We start from the raw sequence: 23,241 nt of genomic DNA, 5'->3' as shown, positions 1-23,241 counted from the left end.
GGCCTTTATCTGAGGGCTTCAGAGCAGCCCCTTTGTCTAGTGGTCTTAATGACTACCTTCCATTTAGACCAAATCTGACACAGGCTGGTTCCCTGAGACTTGAGCAAGTCTGTTCCACCAACATCATTCACTGTGGGCTCCAAATTTTACTCGGATGATACCTGATCACCCACAGGCTGCCCAGGTCATGCTGAGCTGGGTGGGATAAAATTGGGGGGTGGGCAACAGTGACATCTCTCCAGAGACAAATATAGGGAGTGGATTCTTCCCAGGAGCTGGGAGCTGGGCAGTGGGTCAGGACCTGAGTGTTTTACAGATCTCTTACCTCACCCATTAACATACTGTGGGGGCAAAGCATTACAACCAGGATGAGCACAGAATTATCATCCGGGCTGGGAACTATTAATAATTATGCTGGGGAACAATACAAACCGGGGCAGTCCTGGGCAGGATGATGGATCATCCATCCCCAGGGAGGAAACAAACCAAACAGGAGGAGAATCCAGTCATTACCATTTCCTGCTCTCTCTTATAGGATTACAGGACACAAGCACAAACCTCTCCTCAGCAGGGAAGGCGTGCCGTCAATTTCCAGGGGGTTACTGAAACCAGCAAGTCATAAACGGCAGTCCTCTGCCTCCCCGGAGGCTAGTCGCACTCATGTAGTTGGCTCCCTTTGGTCAGTGCTCAAATCAGAATAAAACCCAGCTGATAGTCCTCGTTACACCGGGATGGCCAGGACCTCAGGGTGGGAACACAGATTTTTCAGTTAATTATTAAGAAGCCACTCCCAGGAGGGGCAGCTGTGGGGACTTGTTTCCTCATAGGTAGAGAAACCGGCCTGCTTAGGAAGACTCATGTGGGGAATCGCACAATTCCACATTTGGCCTGCAGGGGGCAACATCTCCCTAGCAATGATCACACCACAAGCGCTACTGCAGGAAACCCATTTAATTGGCCAAGGAGTAAGGGTTTTGTTTTTTGTTTTTTGTTTTTTTTTAAATCAGATCAACACATTTCCAATAAATAATTTCCACTGTGATATAGTTTCATATAGAGATGTTGCTCTTTTTCTATTTACAGTGTTAGGTACATGGTGAGCTTTTAACAAATAAATACTTATGGACTGATCAGTTGGTTGAAGATAACACAGTTTTGCCTGAGGCATAGAAAGTACAGGGTGAAATGGGAGGGAAGGAACTAGAGATTGGTGAATGTGCACGGAAAGAAGCACTTTTTCTTCTGGTTAATAGCTCGCCTGGGGGGAAAAATGCATTGGAAAATTTCCAAAGGATCTTTCTCCGAGATCAAACCATTATTAACCTAATTCTTAAAAAATCAAAAAAAGAAACAAAAAACACCCGGTAATCTTGATTGTATACAACTTCCTCCTCCTTTCAAAGTCCATCCTCTGCACGTTAGATAAATGAGGTCCAAGTTTATGCAGGTGCTACGTGTGTAAAGTTTCTACATTTAGACTCATCCCTGTTCAGATGCCTCGATTCTAAGTGCCTCTGCCCCTGCCCCCACCCAGATTCTGCAGAGACCGGCTGAAGCCGGCAAAGTCCACCCAGGACTTCAGCTGAGTCCCCCCTAGCTTCACCGGGCAGCCGTGAGCACAGCGCAGGGCACCGAGGCCTGGCCTGCGCTGGCCATCCAGCAGGTATGCATGTATTTTGAGGGGGGGCCAGCACCTCTGCTGGGGCGTGCCCTGCAGCCGTCTGTGCGCCGCTCAGACTGGGCTCTTCGCTCTGTTTCCCAAGCAGCAGAGGATGAGCACCTTTAATACCACCACTGACCATGAGCGCCCTGGTCCCAGGTAGACCCCCTTTTCTGGAGAGATCAATAGACCCAGGGAGCTTTGGAGGGTGTGGTTAGGAAAAGAGGAGAGCAGACTGTCTGCAGCTGAGGGACACCCCCCCCACAGACCACCTGCAGGCTGTTTCAGCTTCACCCTGGATGACATGGGGCCAACCAATGGCTACTGGCCTATTACAGGTGCCGGCCCTTCATCTTCCAGGGTCACATTGCTTCACTGGGTAAAGCCTTTGCAGGGAGAGGAGGCCACAAGGTGGCTTAAGCAGGGCCCAGAGGGAGACATCTGTGATCCCATAGACCAATAGGGCCCCCACAGCCAGAGGCAGCTTCCTCCCTATCCAACCAGGAGTCAACAATGCGAAAGTCAGGGCCACCTTGTTCCACCCCCTAAGCTTACTACTTGTCCTCTGGGAGAACCCTCAGAATCACTGCTGGCCCCAGATCCCAGCCAGGGCCCTGGGCCCTAGGGACCCAGCAGGAGGGATGTGGCGGAGAAGGGGCAGGGTCACATCACCCTCCAAACCAGCTGAAGCTGCAGATGGGTGAACTCACCTGAGGAGGGAAGTGAGTGGGTAGCCCCTCAGTCAGGGCCCAATCTCAGGAAAGGAGACCCCATGGCAAGTGTGATATGCCACAAACCCAAAAGTCACTGTTAGGTACCTCTCTTCCCTGCCCCACAAGGTGGTAAAAGTGAGGGCCCTGGATGAGAGGTATCTATGGGCCTCAGAAGCAAAGGAAGGGTTAGGAACCCCAGGGTGAAGCAGGTGTCAAGGGAGGGAAGGCCTTTATCCATGAGGACAGGGAGGCAGCATCACAGACAGAGGTAGTGGGCACAAGAAAGAGCTGTGGGCCCCGCCTACTCCACTCGCCAACCAAAAGGTCTCCAAGCGGAGCCAGGCCCCTCCTCACCTCACCAGGTGAGCACCAGGTGAGCACCCAGCTTGGGCCTGATTGGGCCTGATGTAAACCCAAGGGTAGTGTCTGGGACGGGGTGAGGGAGGTGCCATCCCCGTCCTTTGAGGGTGAGGCTGGCCGCCAGGTGGAGCTCTGGCCCAGAGGGGAGCAGAGAGTGGCCAGGTAGAGTTGGCCCTCCCCCTGCACCCCCTCCGCGCCCCCGCCGCTGAGGAAAGACCTGGGAGGCAGGGGAGGCCCGCTCATCACTTTCCACCCCGGGGAACCACCGAGGGGGCTCCTGGCTGGTTTGCCATGATGTGGTAGATGGACTCTCGGAAGCGCTGGTCCCGGCTGAGCCTCTTGGCCACTTCCTTTAGCTCCTCCATGTTGTTGGCATCCAGCTGGGAGGTCATGAAGGACTGGGACGGCTTCACTGGGGAGAGGGTGGCCGTGAGCAGCCTCCCTCCAGCAAGGCTGGGCCCGGTGCCCGACCGCAGCCCGCCTCCCCCGCTCCCCATCCCACAGGCTGCTGAGCTCCTCGCAGCCGCTCCGCGCCCACCGGCTCCCGGAATCCTGGGAGAAGCCGGAGGCCGGTGGAGAAAGGTCCAGGCCGCACTGTCCTGCCTCTGAGCCGGACCAGCACTCCGCCGACCCTCGCCTCGCGTCGTCCGGCCCCTGCCCCACCCCCGGCCTCCGACCGCCCCCACCGCAGCAGCGGCGCGCGGACGGCCACACTCACTGTCGTTCCAGGAGGTGCTGGACCGGCGCCGGTGGAAGCGGCAGCTCTTGATGCGGCGAGTGGCCGCCTTGTGGATGTACACGGAGTTCTTCATGATGACCGGCATCTTGGCCTCCAGCTCCGCGTTCCGGATGCACTCCTCGAAGAACCCTGCGGCCGCAGTGCCGCTGCGTCCTTCCCGCCCCGCCCCCCGGCCCCGGGCCCCCGCGGGAAAGCCGCGCAGCCGCCCACCCGCCCGGGCAGGGCACAGAAACCCCCGCCGCGCCCCCACCCAGGTGCAAGAGCCCGAGAAGCCGAGCCCGGACGCGCCTGCTGCAGGGGTCTGCAGAAGAGGTTCCCTCCGTAGCTCGGGACCACCTAATGCACACCCGAACCCGCGCCGCGCTCCCGGCCAGGGTCCCGGCTCCGCAGGGTCTGGCCTCCCGCGGGGGCTGAGCGCGAGCGCTGGGGGCTGGCGCCGGGGGCCGGGGCTTACTTTTCAGATGGCTCACGTCAGCCCGCATCCTCTCCTCCTTCTCCTTGTTCCGCACCTTGGAGTTGAGCCCTTGTTCCAAGCTCCGCAAGGCCCCCTCTGCCTCCCGCAGACGCCTCTCCAGATCCATGCGGACTTTTACCTCGGCCTGGGGGGGGGGGGAGAGACAGACGAAAGTGGGGTCCTGGGGAGCAGTTGTCCTCTCCCGTGGAAGCCTTCCCTGGTCACCCCCTGGTTCAAGCGGGCTTCCTTGTCTCTGGACTTGGATGGAAGTTACCACATCCTGCCTCGTGTCTGGAGCCCTTGACCGGGTGGCCCGGACCTAGCCCCTGCACCCGGCAGGGGTCTAGCAGTGCTCCCCCACCCCGGCAGCGGGCTCACTGCTTCCCCAAATGGTGGCTGCATCGCCTGCCCCTGGCGGGTGAGACTGGCAGAGATAATTCAGGGCTCTGCCCGGTAAGGGGTGTGAAGGAAGGCCGGTGAACACAGGCTGCTCCCAGCAGGCCCAGGCCAGCACCTTGAGCTCCCGCTCAGCCTGCTGCTTCTCCGCCGTCAGCTCCTGCAGCGAGTTCTGCAGCGCCTGGGACTGACTCGAGTAGAACTCCCGCTCCTCCTCCAGGGCCCGAGAGCGCTCCTCGTTCTCCTTCATCCTGCGGGGCCGAAGAGGTGCTCAGTGCTCCCTTACCGAAGGGGCTTTCCAGTGGGAGGGCAGCCCCTCCTAGAGACCTGGCTGGAGAAGCCCTGAGACCCAGGCTTCCTGAGCCCCAGAACTTTCTGGGTTCTGTCACCCAGGGGATGAGAGGGGTGGTGTGGTCAGTGAGGGGAGCCCCTAGCTTAGAGTCAGAAGACTGGAGTCGTGGGCCCTGGTCTTGCTAGTTCTGTGACCTCAGGAAAGTCCTATCAACCCTCCGAGGCTCAGTTTCCTCTTTTGTACAAAGAAGCTGTGAGGACCTGCCCAGCCTTTCACAAAGCACTGTCAGACAGACCTAGTGTCTGTCTGTATGGTTCACACCAGTGCAAGAGATAATGATCAAGTCAGCTCTGGGAAGAGTAAAGTTTCTTCTCCTTTGCCCGGTGGGAAAACTGAGTCCTAGGCAAAAGGAAGTAAGGAATCTATCTGGTCAACGCCGGCTAGAACCCAAGAATCTGGGTGTGCAGTTCAAGGAAAGTTCTCCAGCTGGACTCGGGTTGAAGGACCTCTCACCGCTTCTCAGCCAGGAGCTTCTCCTCCAAGAGCTGCTGCATCTTCTCCTCTATCTGCCTCAGGTTGCTATGGAGACCCCCACGGGGAGGGGGCTGCTCGCTCTGATTGGCCAGTGTCTGCAGCTGGTTCTCATTCTCCTCCAGCATTGCCAGGGTTTTCTTCTTCTCTATGGAGAGTTCCTGGCATGGTGGGAGGGAGGGAAGAGAAAGAACCTAATTTAGGTTCTCCAACATGGCTGCCCTCACCTGCCTTTCGGTTTCAGGGAGTGAGGCCCTCCTTACTCAATCTTCTAGGAGAGACACCTGAAATATCTTCCTTCTTCCCTGGAGGGAGAAGGCCAACCAAGATCTCCTTAACAAAGAGGCAAGGTTACTCCTCCATCGAGGGACTCAAGGAGGAGCCCAATGCAGCTTCCAGTGAAGGTGGCTCCTACACAACTGGGGCCCAAGGGCACCATGACCTTCGGGGGTCTTTATTCCTCCAGGGGTGAGTGAGGGAGTGTGTTGGGCTCATGAAAAACACCCAAGAGGAGCCAGCCCTAGAACAGATTTAGATGTTCTCTCCATTTATCAGGCTGGGGTCTTGCACTACGCCAAAATTCTGGAGTTGAAACACTCCACGAGAACCATGGCGAGAACATGATGTGAAATGGAAAGATAAACAAAGGCACCACAAACAAAGCCCCAGTCAGGTGAGGGAGAATAGAAACCTTGCAACCTTCAAGGCGATTCATGAATTCAGTAAACATTAGCAATGTGCCAGGCTCCTGCTAGGTGCTGCTGGGCTTGGTGAGACCTTAGGGCACAGCCTAGTGAAGTTCACAGTTTGGAAAACACAACCTAATGTCCCATAACAGGTGTGCAAAGTGCTGCAGGAGCCTAGAGCTCAGAGCAAACCCTTGCCTGGAAGAGTCAGGGAAGCCTGGCTATGGTGATGTTGGAGTTGAGTCTTAGAAGGATGGATGAGCTCTCCAGGCAGAGAAGAGGTGAAAGGACATTCTGTGCAGAAAGAACAGCTTGGGCAAAGGTATAGAGTCTGAAAGAGCTTGGCTTCCTAGGGGCACATGAGCTCAGTGGTTTGGAGTAGGGGTCAGAGTGTCTTTGTGCAGGGTATGGAGGGGCAACCAAGGGAGAGTCGGGGAGGAGGGGCTGGGGACAGAGTTTGCACTTGGTCTTTAACACATGCCACCTGCTTCCTCCCCCTCACAGTTTCTGTGGTATCAAATGGAGGTAACACGACGGTTGGTTTCCCTTCATGATCAGTTTCACCCAGGAGCAGCTAAGTGAATGAGCCACGCGAAGGAAGGAATGAACCACAGGTCCCACCACGCACCTAATCAACCCCCCTCTGGTATAAAAATACAAACACTGAGGAAGGTGGATTTCCCAAGGCCACAGTCACAGCAGGACATACTTGAATTTGCCCTTCTGGGTCCTGCTTTAGGCCTCCTGTGCTCACTGGGTCACAAAGAAGAAACTGTTTAGGTCAGCACTCCATCAGGCCCCATTCCCCTTGTGGAGAACCCTCTGGGGAAATGCTGTTGGAAAAACGGTATCATGTGGCCCAACCAACCAGCCTGCCTCCAAGGCCAGCTGGCCCACCAGTGGCCCCTCACCTCCAGTGTCTGCTGCAAGGACTCTGTAAGGTGCCTTAGCTCCTTCTTCTCTTGCTCCACACCCTTGAGGCATCTTGCAGTCAGTTCCAGCTCCCTGCAGGAACAGAGGGCTGGGTATGGCAGTGCCCACCCCTCCCAATCCCCTCTGCACACAGAAGTGTTTCTGCTTCACCTCCCAATATGGCTCAGAGGGGTCCTTGGAAGGCCAGCCCCTCTCTGCATGGCAGGGTCCGAATAGCAGCTGTAGGGACGTGGTGCTGAAAGAAGATCCCAGCCAAGTGGGGTTGAAGTCACTTGCTCTAGGTACACAGGCATCTGTCAGGCGGGATAAACCCGGAGCCACCCCACAGGCAGAGAGAAGCCCTGGAAAAACCAAGGGGGTCCTGGCCCTACCTCCTGTCTTCCCCAGACAGACCCTGCTAGAACCCCTACTCACTCTGACTTGGGACATGGCTGAGGCCCTTCTCTGGGGTAACAACCCCCTTGCTGCTTTCTTAAGGTTGGGCTCCCTCGGGCATTTACCCCTGGTTTCTCTTCCTCCTGCTTGAAATGCCTTTCACTTTTCTCCTGCCCAATTTCCTAAATCCTACCCATCCTTCAAGGCCCAGCTCAGTCGAACCTCTCTTCATGCCCACAAGGATCACATGTACACCTTAATTCCTATGACACAGGGGGTCTGCCCTGTGCCTCCTAGTGCCTGATTATATATTACTGTGTTGATGTTTCCTGGGCATGAGTCTGGTTTTCCCAACCAGATTGTAAGATCCTGCATTGAAAGATAATCTCCTATTCCAGTATCTGGCACAATCCTGGACATACGCAGGTGCTTGGCCATTTACTTGGTAAGATTCTTGGAGCTTCTCCCTCCCCAAAGCACTTGCCTAATTGACTTCCTTTTATAAGGTTGTTGCAAGAAAAACCATTCAGGGCTATCACTGATTATCAGTAGTGAGGAGGAGGAGGGGGAAGTGGAGGGTAACAACCACTACCACCACCAGTACCCAGCGCATTCGTCTCCAAACTCCTACATAGTCTGAATCAGAGTGACCTGGAGAGCTTTTGTAAAATATAGCTCTCTGGGCCCTACCTTCCAGAGATTCTCATTCTGTGATTGTAATGCACAACTGGACAACTGGGTTTGCAAACCATACACAGGACTAAGGATCCCAAGGGACGTCATTAGCCAGAATGAGAAGAGACTGTGCAGGGGATGTTGTGGGTCTTGGCGAACAGCACCCCCAGGCTGACTGGTTCCCGTCTGCTTCTGGGTAAGCAAGGCTTGACAGAGGCAAGAGGGGCTCGTTGCTGGGGGCAGGGCGGGCGGGGGGGGGGGGGCGCAGGTCTGCACCTGCCCGTGCCTCACGTCCAGTTTGTGTGGGGCCTACAGCTCCTTCGGGGCTGCCCCAAGGCCTGGAGCACTGGGAAGCCACGAAGTAGCGAGGCTCTCCTGGGTGAGAGCTCCCCAGGCCCGATGGGAAACGTGGGTTCTAACGCCCCGACTGGGGTGCACCCTCCTCCCACCCCCTCCTGGGCACCCCCCCCACCTTTTGATCTGCTCCTGCTCCATTTTCAGCTCCTGCACCACCTCCTCAAACTGCTGCTTCTCGGCCTCCAGCACCTGGTTAAGGCGCTCAAGCTCCTGAAGGGAACCAGAGGGGAAGAGAAGAGTCACGGGCAGCAGAGTGCCCCTGAGGTCAGGTACCGCCCCTCTCGTCCAGGGGCCCCCTGGGATGCAGTGCAGGCTGGGCCTTATGGGAGCCAACTCGGGGCTAAGTCTTGAGGAGCCCTGGTCCCGCTCAGCGACACCCAGTCTCAACAAATCCAAAATCTGTGAGGGGTCTGCCTTATCAAACACCCGGGCTTGCTGCAGCCAGGGTTTAGAAAGGATCCCAACGTCGTTTCCCTGTGACTGGAGGTGGTGATCATTCTGGATGTCTACTCTGCCGGGCAACTCCCGGCACTAAGACCCTCAGGCATGTTGGCCGGCTCCCGAGCGCTGGAGGAAAAAGGGGTGCGTGTGTATTGCCATTAAAGATGCCTAGGGGCGCCTGGGTGGCACAGCGGTTAAGCGCCTGCCTTTGGCTCAGGGCGTGATCCCGGCATTACGGGATCGAGCCCCACATCGGGCTCTTCAGCTATGAGCCTGCTTCTTCCTCTCCCGCTCCCCCTGCTTGTGTTCCCTCTCTCGCTGGCTGTCTCTATCTCTGTCAAATAAATAAATAAAATCTTTAAAAAAAAAAAAAAAAAAAAAAGATGCCTAGAGCGCCAGCTGTTAAGGGTGGCGAAGAAAAGCCATTCCCAACCCCAGAGTCAGAAAATCAGGACTCTTTTTTCCTCGGGGCATCGAGGTGGCTGCAGCTTTCCCTGTGCTCTGCCCGAAGGGCACAGGAGAGCCAGAAAGCGCCGGGCAGGCCGCTGGGCTCGTCCGGCCAGCACCGTATTTTTTCAGCAAGTATGTGCCCTCCACGGGTCCCGTTTTTCTGGGCCTCCCTGGCAGGTGGGGCTGCAGGGTACACTTCGAGGGAAGCTTGGCTGGAAGCTGTTTTGTGACAACTGCTTTGCTCCTCTATAGTTCACACCGCGGGAGGATAGAATTTCTAGCACCTCAGAGGCCAGCAGGCCCTCGTGATGCCTCCAAGGACCAGACAGTGAAACTGACGCTCCTGAACATAACACGGCCTGACCGTCATTTGGCGTTTCCTTCCCTCCTCCCCGCGCTGGTCCCAGGTCTGTGTGATACAGTGCGTTCCCACCTAAGTCAGGCGTCACTGAGCGCTGGGCGACAGTCGGAGAAGTGGGCACCCACCCACGAATCACAGCCCTCTATGGTCAAGGGTCCTTGAAAGGCGCGTCGGTCTCCATCAGACACTCGAATCCCAGAATCAGTTTTCCGCCAAGAGATGGCCCAGGTTCTGCTTGAATGGCTCTCATGACAGGGAATGCGCTCCCTCTTAAGACAGCCCGTTTCACTCCAGAACGACCTGCTCAAAGCTCTTCCTCCCAGGTTCAACCTCAGCACGGGCCCTGAGAGCTCCAAATACAGAAGCACGGAGCAAGGGCCGCAGACTTTGCCAAAAGTTTCGCGCGGCTCAGAGAGGAGGGCTGAATCTCATTTATGGAGCAAAACTGCCCTCCAATGCCCCCGTAGCCCCCTCTGTCCTCTGACCAGACTCTCTCCCTCCAGCAGCTGCCTCCCTCGCTGGGAACTGGCCGCCCTCAGCTACCGTCTCCTCAGCCTTGAAGCCCGAAGACCCCAGCCAGCAAAGGAGGAGCCAGGGAACGGCGCTTAGCAAAACCGAAGGCTGGCAAAGCCAAGCACGCAGCCAACCTGTGGACACCCCGAGTCCCTCCTGTACACCTAGGAGAAGGGGCAGCCCGTTTCATCCACCAGCGCCCTCTGAGCCCAAATCTGCCTCCTCGTAACTTCCATCATCAGGTCCGCCTTTTCCCCTTAGAGCCACAGAACAAGACTGATCCGTTTTCCCTTTAGCTACGGGGAACAGCTCTTCTGTCCCCAAGTCTCCATGCTTCACTGCATTATTTCTAAGTCCCCAGTAAAAGTAATTATGCTTTCAAAAAGAATGCAAGCCCCTGAGTGGGAAGATTACAGTAAAGGTTCTTCCCAGGTAATTTACAGGCTCAATGCAATTCCAGTAAAAACCCCAATGAGATTTTTTTTTGTGGTTTCATTCATTCACGCCACACATATTTATAGAGTGCTTAATACGTGCCAAGCACCCGCCAGGCTCTGGATTGAGGATGTGAAGCTGAGCAAACCCAGACACGTCTCCGTTCTCATGGAGCGTACAGCTCAGTGCAAGAATCAGAAACTAATAAGTACCCACATGAGAGTATGGTTACGAACCAAGGGACATGATGTGCTGGACAGGTGCACAGTTCCATGTAAAGCGGCCTTGGACAAGGAGGGAATGATTGGTGGGGGGAGCGGGAGATTTCTTGAGGCAACAGGTGAAGGTAGATAGGTAAAAGGAAGGAGCATTCCAGGAAGAAGGATCAGTATGTGCAAAGGCCCTTCAGAAACCTGCTGCCCTGAAAGAAGTAAGACAGGCCCATACAGTTGGGCCCAGAGTGAGGGTGAACAGGGTGGGAGGGAGCACAGACCACACAGGCCTTGGGCTATGCTGGGGATTTTGGTCTCTTTTCCTGATCAGGAACAAACAATGAAGGTTTGAGCAGGGACCTCCACCATAAACAGTGACTCTGGCTGCAGCAGGGAGAAAAGGGATGAAGAGGGGCCCAGAGGGATACGGGGAACCCAGGTGGGAGGCCACTGCCTTAGTCCAGCAAGACCCAGTAGTGTAAACCAGAGCAGGGCAGTGAGATGGACAGAAGTGGCCAGGCAGGTTCTAGAGCTTGTGGGGCAATGCTATCAGAACTCGGGGGTGGAGTGGAAAGGGGGGAGATGGGAAGGACAGGGTGAGGCATGACTCCTGGGCTTCCAGTCTGCACAAACAATGGCTGGTAGTGAATTCCCTGAGATAGGGAGTTCTAGAGGAGGACCACCAGCTCTGCTGAGGAAGATCATGACTGGTCTCGGACATGCTAAGTCTGCAGTGCTTTCGAGACATCCGGCTGGAGATGTGACATCACCAGTTGGATATTAAGGGGCTGGAGCTCAGCAGAGAAAAGAGACTGCATCTGTCAATGGGGAGTCACTCACGCACACACAGCAAGTGAAGCTGGAGGTGTGGTCTAGATTGCCTTTGATCTCGTGTGGGAAGAAGGCAGGGTGTGGGGGGTACTCTTTGAGATGGGCAGTACTACCTTGTAGGGTTAACGGGAGGGTCACATGAGCTAGTCCATGCAAATGGTCTGCAACACAGTCAGTGCTTAATAAATGACAGATGGTATTATAAACTGGATCTGCGTGATGTCTGTTCACGGACAGACAGCAGTTCAAAGGAATGGAAAAGGGAATTCTGAAACAGATCGTGTACGTTGATGATAATAACGACAGATAACATTCTCTGTGAGCTTACTGTTTTAAGTACTTTACATGTATTACATCATTTAATCCTCATAACAACTCTGAAAGTGGGTAATATTTTTATCCTCGTCTTGCAGATGAGAAAAGCAGAGGTACATACAGGGCAAGTAGACTTGTTCAAAGTCCCGCATGTCCTCATTCCTCCTTCCCACACTGTAGCTGGTCAGTGATGAAGGACTCAAACACGGGCAGTAGGGTAGAGCAAGATGGAAATATCCACACATGGTGGTGAGAGTGAAAACTGGTACAAATTTTCTGGAAAGCAATTTGTCAATATGCATCAGGAGTCTTAGACGTTCTTGCCCAGACGTAGTGATTTCCCCCATTGGAATCTCTCCTAAACAGTTAGACAGTAGACCAAGATTTATGTGTACAGAGATGTTCGCTGTGGCATAATTTATAACAGTGAAAACAACCCAGATGTCCAAAAATAGACGAGTAGTTCAATGGAACATCACACAGGATGAATCAGTACCTGGTCATTAAGACTGAAGTTTTCAAGGAACATTGAGTAACATGCAAACGTGCTAAAGGTACAGTGTTAATGAAGGTATAATGAAAAAGCGGCTATGAAACCGAATCTCTGCTATGATCCTATTATACTGAAAATATATATAAGAGTAATATATATATATATATATTTAAGATTTTATTTATTTTGAGAGAGAGCGCACAAGCAGGGGGAGGGGCAGAGGGAGAGGGAGAGAATCTCAACTAGACTCCATGCTGAACACAGCCCGATGACCCTGAGATCATGACCTGAGCCCAAACCAAAAGTCAGATGCTTCACCAGCTAAGCCACCCAGGTGCCCCTACAATAATACATAAAGACTGAAGAAAATAGCAAAATGTTGTCAACAGTCGTCTGTCAATTGTGGGATTGAGGATGACGTTTGTTTTCCGGGTGTTCTACAAAAAACATGATTTCTAATAAAAAGGTTACATATTGGGGCGCCTGAGTGTCTGTCATTAAGCATCTGCCTTTGGCTCAGGTCACGATCCTGAGCTCCTGGGATCAAGTCCTGCATCGGGCTCCCTGCTCATTGGGAAGTCTGCTTCTCCCTCTCCCACTCACCCTGCTTGTGCTCTCTCTCTGTCAAATAAATAAATAACATTTTTTTTTTTTTAAGTTTACACATTAACGAGGACAAAGAAAGAGAATCTTCTTCCTGGTTGATCACTTCTTTTCCACCTTTCATTTTACCTGTGTGACTCTATTTTTTTTTTAAGATTTTATTTATTGATTTGAGAGAAAGAGAGCGAGAGTGCGAGAGAGCATGAGCAGCGCGCAGAGGGAGAAGCAGGCTCCCCATTGAGCAGGGAGCCTGACATGGGGCTCGATCCCAGGATCCTAGGATCATGACCTGAGTCGAAGGCAGACGCTTCACCGACTGAGCCACCAGGTGCCCCTACCTGTGTGACTCTTAACTAAACCTGATGTCCAGGTGTAGCCTGAGAAGACTGAATGACAGCAGAATCTATAAACCCGGAGCAGCCAGAACCTTCTGTTCCTGCAGCCAAGATGGTCTGAGCGCTTGTAGCAACCCTGCCGTAGTTTGAGGTCAGCCAAGACCGGCAGCCGCGAGAGCCTCTCTCCATCTAGTGTTTGCTCTTCTGACTCCGGGGCCTGACCTAAGCTGCAGGAGGACAGGGTTGGAAAGAAGTCACCCGAAGGCAAATTCCAGCTCAATGAAAAGAAGTGCTTTCAAACGACAGAGCAATAAGGCAAAGAACAGCTCCAGAGGTTGTGAGTTACCCGTGACGGAATCAGGATATCATCTATCAGAGAGGTGAGCAAAGAGCCCCACCTTGAAGTGGGAGGTTCTTTCCGACGGCCAGAGTCTGTGCCTGACCAGGAGCAGCCTGGGTGGCAAGACGCCTGCCTAACGGGCCCCGGACATTTCTAATTTGCCATGTGCCTGCTCACACGCAGGCTGAGCTCTCAGAGTTCAGCCCGAAAAGGAAAGGTAGGTGGGCTGCCCTCCTCCAGGGGATGAGAGAGATGAGGACACGGAGCCAGGGACATTTGAGGGACCTGCACCCAGGGAAAGGCATGGCCGTCTGGCCCCAGGATAGATACGCCCAGTGGGGCTCCCCCTGCACTCTCTGCTCATATTTCTAGAGTCCCAGGGCTTTCCTTCCCCACGGAGGGTGCCGTGGCCCACCACTGCACAGCGCACATCTGCGAGGGCCTTGCCGGTTCACAAAGCACTCTGTTGCCTTCTAGTCATCGAGCCTCACGGCAACCCAGGAGCTAGGCAGGCATAGCCATTAACTCTTACCAGAGTATCACAGATAGAGAAACTGAGGACCCGAGGACCATAGGGGAAGGGAAGGAAATCTGAAGGGGGAGAAATCAGAGAAGGAGACGAACCATGAGAGACTATGGACCCTGGGAAACAAACTGAGGGTTTCAGAGGAGAGGGAGTGGGGGATGGGGTCACAGGGTGATGGGTATTAAGGAGAGCACGTGTTGTGATGAGCACTGGGTGTTATACGCAACTAACGAATCACTGAACACTACATCAAAAACTAATGATGTACTATACGGTGGCTAACTGAACATAATTTTAAAAAAGAGAGAGAGAAACTGAGGCCTGGAGAGGTTAACTTGCCCAAGGCCACACAGTCAGTGATGGAGCTGCAACTCCAATCGGAGTCTCCTGGTTCCAGACCCCGAGTCCGCCTGTGGGCCAGGCTGCCTCTTACCGACCAGAGAATCTTCATCTTATCACGGGCCTGTCCTACCAGATGCCTTCCTAAGTGGCCCAAGGCAAGCCCAGACCACCTCTGTGCCTTGCAGTGGAGATGGGAAATGGGCAAGGACAGGCAGACCCATGACACGGATGAGAACGTTCCGGCAGCCGTGAGTGACGTGGGAATCCGAGCCTGGGCCCAGACCTTTCCCTGTTGCCCACCCACAGCAGCCTTCACCGTGGGAATCAGCGGGGCCCGAGTGAGTCTCATTCACATCTTGGGCCACAGAACCAGGGAGTTCACAGCTCACAGGCCTCATTCCTTCAACGTGCTATGGCTTTAAGTGAGGCCTGCAGGCGGTGGGTCTCCACTGTCCTCGTTTCCTGCCCAAAGACCTAGATAGAGTGTCTAAATTTTCCTCCGGCTGATTGCTGCCCCAGATTTAGCCTCTCTGATGGATAAGTCTGTCTCTTTCCCGGCCGGCGGCTGTGTCCGTCACTCCATCCCTTCCCCTGGCTTCCTCCGTTACCTGTCTTTAGGTTGCTGACAATGCACCGGAACTCTCGCTTCTCAAAATGCCAGAACTATGTGAAGAAAATACCAGGACTCTCACGCAGGGCCTGGATGACAGCAGGGAGACAGAGGCCCACACACCTCCGGGTGGGAGAAGGCTCAGCGTTGTCACGAGGCCAATCCTCAAATCCACACAATCCTAATACAAATCCTCAATGGCTTTTGGGTTTTGTTTTTTGCTTGTTTTGGTTTGGTTTTTCCTGTTGTTTGAATTGACAAAGTGAAGCCTAAAGTCCAGCCGGAAGGATAAGTGGGCAAGAATATCACATACAGTTTTGGAAGAAGAAAGATGAGGATGAATTGTCCTATGGGATTAAAATCAAGATGTAATGTGACATTATAAGAATCAAAAATGCTCACTCATTGAGCATTTATCAAGTACTCATCCTGGGCCAGCTGCTGTGCTGGGCCCTGGGAATGCTCGGGCTGCTGCAGGGACATGAGGCTTCCTGACTGTAGGGTCTGTCTCAGAGCCCAGGGAGCGGTGGTCCGGAAAGGTGCTTAGCGAGAGGAAAGTCATAGTTGCAGACACTGGGCCGAGGCTGACGGGCCCGGCCCTACAAGACAAGGAAAAGCGACGGGGCAAAGAGAAGTGGACTGAATCGGGCTCTCCTGTGGCCGAGCCACTCTGCAGCCTCAGGCCTCAGGCAGCTTCCGTGCAGGATGGGCCCCTAATTAATAATAACCTGATCATGATACTAATAGACACTCACGCAGCACGTCCTATGTGCCAAAGCACTTCATATGTAACATCACTTATCTTCACAGCGTCCTAATAAGATGGGTTCCATTATCTCCATTCTTCATGTAAGAATATTGATGTTCAGAGAGGGTAGGTAACTTGTCCAAGGTTACACAGCTAGAAGTGGTCAAGGTCAAATGCAGACATAGGTAGGCTGGCTTCAAGTCTGTGTTGCTAAGCACTACCTGACTCTGCCCCTCAGGACAGGCAAGGCCCAATGCTGCATGGAGATTCCAAATGAAGTGGACTTCCGTGGCTCCCTAGCCACAAACGAGGCCAGGGTCTCCTTTTCCCTACAGGCTGCCCCAGGCTAATGCTTGGCCTTTTCAGAACTTACATTGTGTCATTTAGAGGATGAAGGAACCCCTGAAATCATCCAACCCAATCACCCTGATGGTACAGAAACCCCTCTGTAGATAACAGAGGCCACCCCAGCCTCCTGCGACGACCACCAGTGACAAGCGGCCCATTACCCACTCATGTATATACTTAGACAATTTGGGGATGGCTCTCTCTAGAACGTGGTCACCTACGCTTTTTACTTTTGTCCCTGGGGATTGGCAAGAAGAAATACCTTTTGACAAGAAGCCAGAGCAAGTCTCGAGCACTGTCACTTCATGGCCTCGCTGCTTCACCTGGCTGACTTTCCAGAAAGTTCTCTAGGTGCCTTGGTCCCCTACATGATTCCCGAAAGGCAGAAACACAGGCCAGTACACTGTGGCTGCTCAGGGGTGCCCAGGCAGGAGGTGCTGGGGAGTGTGCCTACCTCTCTCTGTTCCCTCTGAAGGCAGAGTTCTTCCGTCTCCTCCATCAGTTTGTCTGCAAAGCAAGCATGCACCCTCTCACAGAAAGCTCGCTCCAGCTCCGGCCAGGAGGGGCCAGTGCCTTCCAGGAACCTCCCTCACTCTCAGGATCTCCCAGGGAAACGGTCAGGCCTGCCATGCCCAGGCTGGCCAAGGGCAGAGCCAGGTCCTGGGGCTAGAAGCTGCCATGCTGGCCTCAGCTGCTGCCCTCCTTCCTGCTCACTGTCCCTGCTTTGTGCATTCACAAGACAAGGATGGCCTCATCTTCAGAAGCTCAGGTGGGTGTCTGCACACCCCCCCTCCGAAGTGCTGTTAATTGTGCTGCTCCCCAGACCACCTCCCCTCTGCACTGGTGTCTGGCAGGAGGGGGAGGGCAGGTCCTGGGGGGACCGGGGTGTCTGAAGCAGGCAGAGCAGAACCAAAGCTGAGGCCCCAAGCGTCCAAGAAAGTGGCAGGGGAGAGGATGCCAGGTAAAGGGTCAAAGCCCCCGTCTCACCTTCTTTCCCAAACAGAGCATGCTTGCCAGCCAGTCAGGGGCACAGGGCCAGGTTTAAAGTGGGCTGGCCGGTGGGAGTTATTAGGGGCAAATCCAGGACCTGGGGACCCAGGGCAGGATAACATCAACTCTGTTTATGGGGCTCTTACTGTGTGCCGGACACAAGTGCTTTCAGGCAGGTTCTCATTTCCCCTGACCTCCCCTGCCACCTCTAAAAGCTAGGGACTGTTCTCGTCTCCATTTTAAGGATGAGGACATTAAGGCTTACAGGGGCTACACTGCCTGGAGACACACAGCTGACAGAGAAGTGGCAAAGCTGGGTCCAGAGCCCAGGCTCCTGGCCACCAGGTCCTCCTGCCTCCTGTCATGCCAGCCAAAAGGACACAGGTTATGGTAAAAGCCTCTAGGCTCCTGGCTGGTCTCTGGCTCCCTGCAGCCCGCTAAGCCCCACCGCCCTGACTTTCCCCTTCCTGGGTCCTCCACCAAGCCCGGCTCCGGCCCTCGACCCTGGAGAGTTTGCTACCTAGGGAGCCTTAGCTTCCAGTCCACCCCTCTAGCCAACCTAAATACTCCTGCTTCTCCTTGGCCAACTGCAGCCCCTGGGCCTCCAGGCTTTTGATCATGGCTTCTCCCAGCTGGGCATTCTTCCAAGTCCTGGGGAGGCAGGGCAGATGGGACAGAGAAGAGAAGAAGAAAGAAACACAAAATCGTTACAACAGAAGGGTGGCAGAGAAGGAGACTGCCCTGCGTCGTGCTTGCCCATCCTATCTCCTCCAGAATCCCAGCCCCATTCACTCTGGCACCCAAGGCTGTGGGCATGCCACCAGCATCGATCGGTTACAGTCCCTGGAGGCTAGCCCAGGCTGCAAAGTGGGCCACCGTGGACGGGGCCAGCAGCACTCTCGGAGCAGAGAAGAGATTGCTTCCCGGGTTGCTTTCCACACCACTGCATGCCACTCCCAGGCACAAAGCCTGGCGTGGGGCGTGCTCAGTGTTATTTGTTGAACTTAAAGCATGACCCAGCTTGAATAGGCAGGTGCCAGGACAGGGGTTTACGTATAAACAGACCATGCTGGCCTGGAGGTTTCTATGATCCGGACTCTGATTTACAAAGCACGACCTCTGGTCTGCGCTAGGATTCACTGTGGGCCTGGGGAGGGGAGATGGGTGTCGGGGCAGCCAAATCCTCCTAGCGATGCTAGATTTGCTCCCAAGAGTTAGAGACAAGTGGTGTCCTCGTCTGCCACCTGTGACTCCAGACAGGTGAAGCTCACTGTGCTCGAAGCCCACTTAGCAGACCCTCACATATGCTCTAAACCCGGCCTGGCCTTTCTTCCCCACCTTAACCAACACCCACAGCCCTGTTTTCAAGGAGGCCCAGCCATTTTTCTCCCTACCCTGTCCTTTCCTGGGGTCCTCAGTGCCCACCAGGATCCCAGCGGAGAGGCAAGGAGACCAGGGTGAACCCAGCCCGTAACCACTCCCTTTCCGGACCTGCCCCCGCCCCCCTGCCCCCCCCCCCCCCCCCCCCCCCCCGCCTGCGAGCACTTACACCTTCCCGGACTCCTGCAGCATCTGCAGCCACTGGGTCTGCTCGAACTCGGACTCAGCAGCCAGCAAGATGGTGCCCTGCCAGGAAGACGAGCCACAGGTGTCCCTGAGACGAGGCCACTCCCAGGATGTCAGAGGCCACCCACAGGGCCCCACAGGCCCAGCTCTGTTCCTCCATCACACATCCCTAGGACACTGACACCCTCCCAGGCCAGGCCACTGGAGGGGCTGCCCCCAGGGAGCCTGGAGGTCCCCCAGGGAAGCTGGTCTGCCTTGCTGAGGCCAGGCTGAGGGGAGAATTTTACTCACATGGAAGTCCTGGTGGGAGATTTTCATGGCATAGGGCATGCTGGGTTCTTCCTTGGCCTCCACCAGGCAGCCTCCCAGGGGGATGACGCCCTGGGAAAGAACCAGAACAGGCAGCCCCCACCCCGCCCAGGTCACTCAAGGCCTCTGGGAGCCCTCAGCCAAAGCCAGGTCCTGCCAAGGGCCCCAGGCTGGGAACCTGACCAGAACTGGCTCCTAGAAGGAAGAGGAAGGGCTGGGGCAGGCTCTGGGGCACAGGAGGGTGGGGGCCCAGCCCAGGAGAGGCAGGGAGTCTTGTGCCCCAAGAAGGGTTTGTTCTCCAGACTCTCTGCCAGACCAGAGCAAGAGAAGAGATGGTCTTCTACCCTCACAGGATACCCTCCCCCATCGTCCCCACGAGGCCCTCCCCACTGCGGCCCTGGGGGGGAGGCTGCCTCACCTTGGGATGTATATTGAAGTATTTATTGGTTTCAAAGTTCTTTTTTTCGCTCTCAGAGTAGTAAAGAAGAAAGCTCTCTTTGATGATGAAAAACCTAGAGTGGGTGGTGGGGAAGAAGGGGCAACCAGGAGGGAAGGGGTGAGGTTTCCTGGGACAGTAAGAAGGCTTCGGAGGTCCTGCACTCACACGGAGAGCCCACGGGGACACCAGCTCTGACTCATCCACACCAACTCACGCTCCCCATCTGGGCAAAGGCCTCAGCTGGCCAGCCGCCCGCCACCATGGGCAGCCTGTCCCTCGCACTGATGGGCAGTGGACGTGGGAAGCTCACAACTGGCCTCCAGGTTTGGCTCCCTCCATCCCGCCACACTGGTACCCTTGGCACAGGAGGGCACCTGTAGTCCCCCCCTGGTATCTTCAACCCCTTGAGCCATATCTCCAGTCCCTTAGGGTCTACTTCAGGAGAGGCGGGAGGAGGGAAAGAAGAAAGCTTTCCCACCATTTCTGCCTCTCAGCCTCTCTGTTCTAGGAGAACACAGCCTGGGAGGCCTCCCTCCTCACTAAGAGATTGTGCAAGATTCCAAGATGGGTCTTCTGACAAGTAATCATGAAACTGGCAACTGGATGGAATGTGGGTACCAGGTGGCGAGGCCAGGCCCGCCGCCTACAGGTGACACCTGCCTTCCCTTTTGTCTGAGTGCTCTGTGGCCTCCTTCTCGGACTCACGTCTAACTTTGGATTTCTGGGACCATGGTGCTTTCTGACTGTTGCGGAGGCAACAGCCTGATGCCAACACGTGGAGCCCTTGGCCCCACTCTGGGGACTCTCATGGGACTAATGACTGGAGCTGACCAGAATAAGACACCGAGTACCCTCCGGGACAAGATCCAACCAGGCCTCAAAGCCTGGAGGCTCAGGGACACCCAGAGTGTCTGGCTTCTTGCTCTCAGGGCCCAGGACCAGGGGAGCTGGAAGCCATGGGTGCTGGGGCCAGCTCAGATGGGCTGACGACAGCTGGCCATGTGACCCTCCCTTCTGCTCTGCATTCGGCAACACCGTGTTGGTAGCTTGATATCAGTGGGAGCACTGCGGGAGGGGGAGCCCTTATACCATGAAAACCATCAAATGCTACAAACAGGGCTCCACCCGCCGAGAGAGCCAGTTATTAGCCATTTACCAGAATACTACTGCTTGGAAGCCCTCTCTTGGGAGGGCTTCAAAAAATTGCTAGGGACATCATGAAGCCAGTGAATCTCTGAAGGTCCACCAGCCACGTGATTGTTCCTGAGGCCATAGCTGCGGGCGGAGGGTCCCCGGGACTGTCCACAGCTGCCCCCTCACCTCCCCCAGGAAAGAGAAGCTCGGCTTTGTCTGGTGGTGTGAGCCCCACGCCAACCCTTATTCGTTATTTGCACTGACCCTCTTGGCCCAGCCAGACACGGAGTGGAGCTGCGGACATCCCGCTCACGCCCTCCTCCCCCAGGCCTCTCTGCCCCGATGGAGAAAGGACACATAGATGCGGCCTTTGCAGAGATGCAGGGACATTCTGGGCCCTCCAGCACCTGACCCCTGCCCGTTTTCTCGGCTTTCCCACCGCTTCTGCCCTTCAGCCTCTCTGTTCTGAGCCAACACTGACCTCACCTCCCCCCCCACTACATTTTGCACAGTCCTGCAAAGGAGGCTGTGCAGTCCTCCCCGGAAGGCCCTGTCTTTTGCTTTTCATTGGCTGCACCCTTCCTTGGTGACCAGCCCAGCCCACAGTGCCACCCGAGCTCCTCCTGCCCTTGCTGACTGGGCCGTGCACTTGGCACTTAGCACCAATATACCCATGTGCTCATCTTGTCCTGAGGGCATGCTGGGCTCCTGGGGGGCAGGCCCATGCCCTCTCTGATCCATGGGCCAAGGGAGACGTCCCCTGCCTGTTTCAAAGCAACTTCAAAGAGTAGTTAAGAACACAGGCTTTGGCATCAGATAGACCTGCCATTTCCCAGCTGGGGGACCTTAGGCGAGTAAGCTCACCTCTCTGAGCATCAGTTTACTTACCTGTAGAATGGGGAGGATAACACCTACCTCGGAACAGCTGAGCAGGTTCAGAGGCGATTTACCCCGTCTCTGGTATTTGGTTATGGGAGCCTAACACAGACAAATAGCTTCTTGCCTTCCCAACACTTCTGGAGTCCTCTCCCCACTGGGGCTAAAGCATTGTGCCAGGGACTTAGTTGGGGAGGAGGGGTAACAGGCAGATGACCACTGGACACAATGGGCAGGGAGACAACGGGGGCTCTGGAGTCGAACAATCCCCATCCCTCGAGCCATGGCCTCGGTCAAGCTCCCAGCCTTGCTGAGCCTCCCTTTCAAAGCTTCTCTATAACACGAGGGCTGCCGATATCTGTCTCTTGGGGCTGCTGCGAAGATTCACAGCGGAGCTCCTACTGTGTGCCAGGCACTGTTCTCAGTGCTAGGGAAAGAACTATGGGCAAGAGAGACACAAATTCCCGTCCCCATAGAGCTTACACTTGAGTGAGTATGTGGCGTGGGGAGGCGGACAGTAAATCAATAAGATGTATTTATTACCAGATGCTAATAACTGCTAGGGGGAAAATAAAGCAGGATAAGTAATGGGGTGAGGGGTTGGTGGGGAGGTTTCGCTATTAAGCACAGTGGTCAGGGAGAGCCTGATTAGGAAGGTGACACCTGAGAAGGTGCTCCAGGCGAGAAGCCACAGGTGCAAAGGCCCTGGGAAGTGTGCCGGCTCTGGAAGGAACGGCGAGGTCTGCAGCACGGCTGCAGCAGGAGCCGATCACAGGGCACATGAAGGGCCCACACACTGTGCATGCCAAGTCCAGCCTCGTTCCAGCGACGCTCAGCTTGGTTTGGGTGGGAGGGAAGGTCAAGGGAGAGGAGCCCGCATGACCTAGAGGAGGAGGGTGCCTCCCCAGCTGCTAGGGATGAGGATCACAAGAAAGGGCACATCTGGCAGCATACTTCCAGGTCCCAAGGAGCCACCTTTACTCATAAACCTGTCTCAGTGACAGCCCCCTGCTCCAACTGATGATGGTCGGGTCCCTCTAGGCAGGCAAGAGCCCAGGACCCGAGTGCCCCTGCACAGAAGGACACTTCTTCCTCCTGTCCCTTTCTTCAAAATCCCCTTGCTCCCAGACACTCTCGTTCTGACTGCAAGCCAGGGGCATCTCCTGTGCCCTGCGGAGTCGGCCGGCTATGCCAGGGCTGGAGACGATCCCTATTATTCAGCTGTTCTCATGCGCTGGCTCCCCTGCTGAGTGTTGTACGTGTACCCAAGTATTTGATCTATGTCGTAATCCTAGAAGGCAGGACTTTGTTCCCATTTTCCAGATGAGGAAACCAAGGCCTAAAGGTGAAATGACGTATGCGAAGTCACACGGCGAGGGCAGAGGTGGGGCTGGGATTGGAACCCGCAGACCACAGTCCCTGTTCCTACTTCCCACACCACCTGGCCTGCAGAGCCGCTTCCGTTCATGCCAGTGCCGGGCAGGAAACCACTCGGCCAGAGACAGGAGGGACTGAGGCTGGGGAGCCCCGGGTCAGAGCTCTGCCACTTACCCGCTGTGTGGCCAGGGCAAGTCACCTGATCTCTCCAGGCCTCAGGTCCAAGTGCGATTGAGGACAATACATGTAGCGACATCTCTCAGGGTTGTTGGGATGAGTAAATGAGTTTGTTCATGTATAGACTTAGCATATTGTGACACATGGCAAATATTCAGTAAACGCTTACTTTTATTGCTGCCGTTATTATTTATTACGATCGGCTTCAGTGTCTGCGGCAGCCTGCCCTGGGCTCCGTTCCCATCGGCCCTCCCCTGGCTCCTACTGCCAGCAGCTTCCACTCCAGCCCAGCTGGCCAG

The 23,241-nt window shown here is 55.1% G+C and overlaps 1 protein-coding gene across 2 annotated transcripts in view; it reads right to left on the bottom strand.

Annotated features, from left to right (window-relative positions):
• Window positions 1-936: 936 nt before the first annotated feature.
• Window positions 937-23,241, bottom strand: part of PLEKHD1 (pleckstrin homology and coiled-coil domain containing D1) — a 29,258-nt gene continuing 6,953 nt past the window's right edge. The window contains exons 2-13 of one of the 2 annotated variants that reach the window (XM_045807949.2): window positions 19,358-19,451; window positions 18,922-19,011; window positions 18,614-18,690; window positions 17,624-17,715; window positions 16,529-16,581; window positions 8,287-8,381; window positions 6,743-6,836; window positions 5,128-5,306; window positions 4,441-4,573; window positions 3,927-4,071; window positions 3,452-3,601; window positions 2,899-3,145 (exon numbers count right to left, since the gene is read on the bottom strand). In XM_045807949.2, the coding sequence (XP_045663905.2) occupies window positions 2,976-3,145; window positions 3,452-3,601; window positions 3,927-4,071; window positions 4,441-4,573; window positions 5,128-5,306; window positions 6,743-6,836; window positions 8,287-8,381; window positions 16,529-16,581; window positions 17,624-17,715; window positions 18,614-18,690; window positions 18,922-19,011; window positions 19,358-19,451 (1,372 nt within the window). In that variant the 3' untranslated portion in view covers window positions 2,899-2,975. Of the gene's footprint in view, window positions 3,146-3,451; window positions 4,072-4,440; window positions 4,574-5,127; window positions 5,307-6,742; window positions 6,837-8,286; window positions 8,382-16,528; window positions 16,582-17,623; window positions 17,716-18,613; window positions 18,691-18,921; window positions 19,012-19,357; window positions 19,452-23,241 lie in introns of both variants that reach the window. The other variant, XM_045807948.2, reaches the window with a different exon arrangement.

Source organism: Ursus americanus, chromosome 26 (assembly GCF_024610735.1).
Source record: "Ursus americanus isolate L20-20 chromosome 26, mUrsAme1.1.p, whole genome shotgun sequence".
Taxonomy (NCBI): domain Eukaryota; kingdom Metazoa; phylum Chordata; class Mammalia; order Carnivora; family Ursidae; genus Ursus; species Ursus americanus.
The sequence above is the reverse complement of the archived record's forward strand: the minus strand, read 5'-3'. Positions and strand labels throughout refer to the sequence as shown.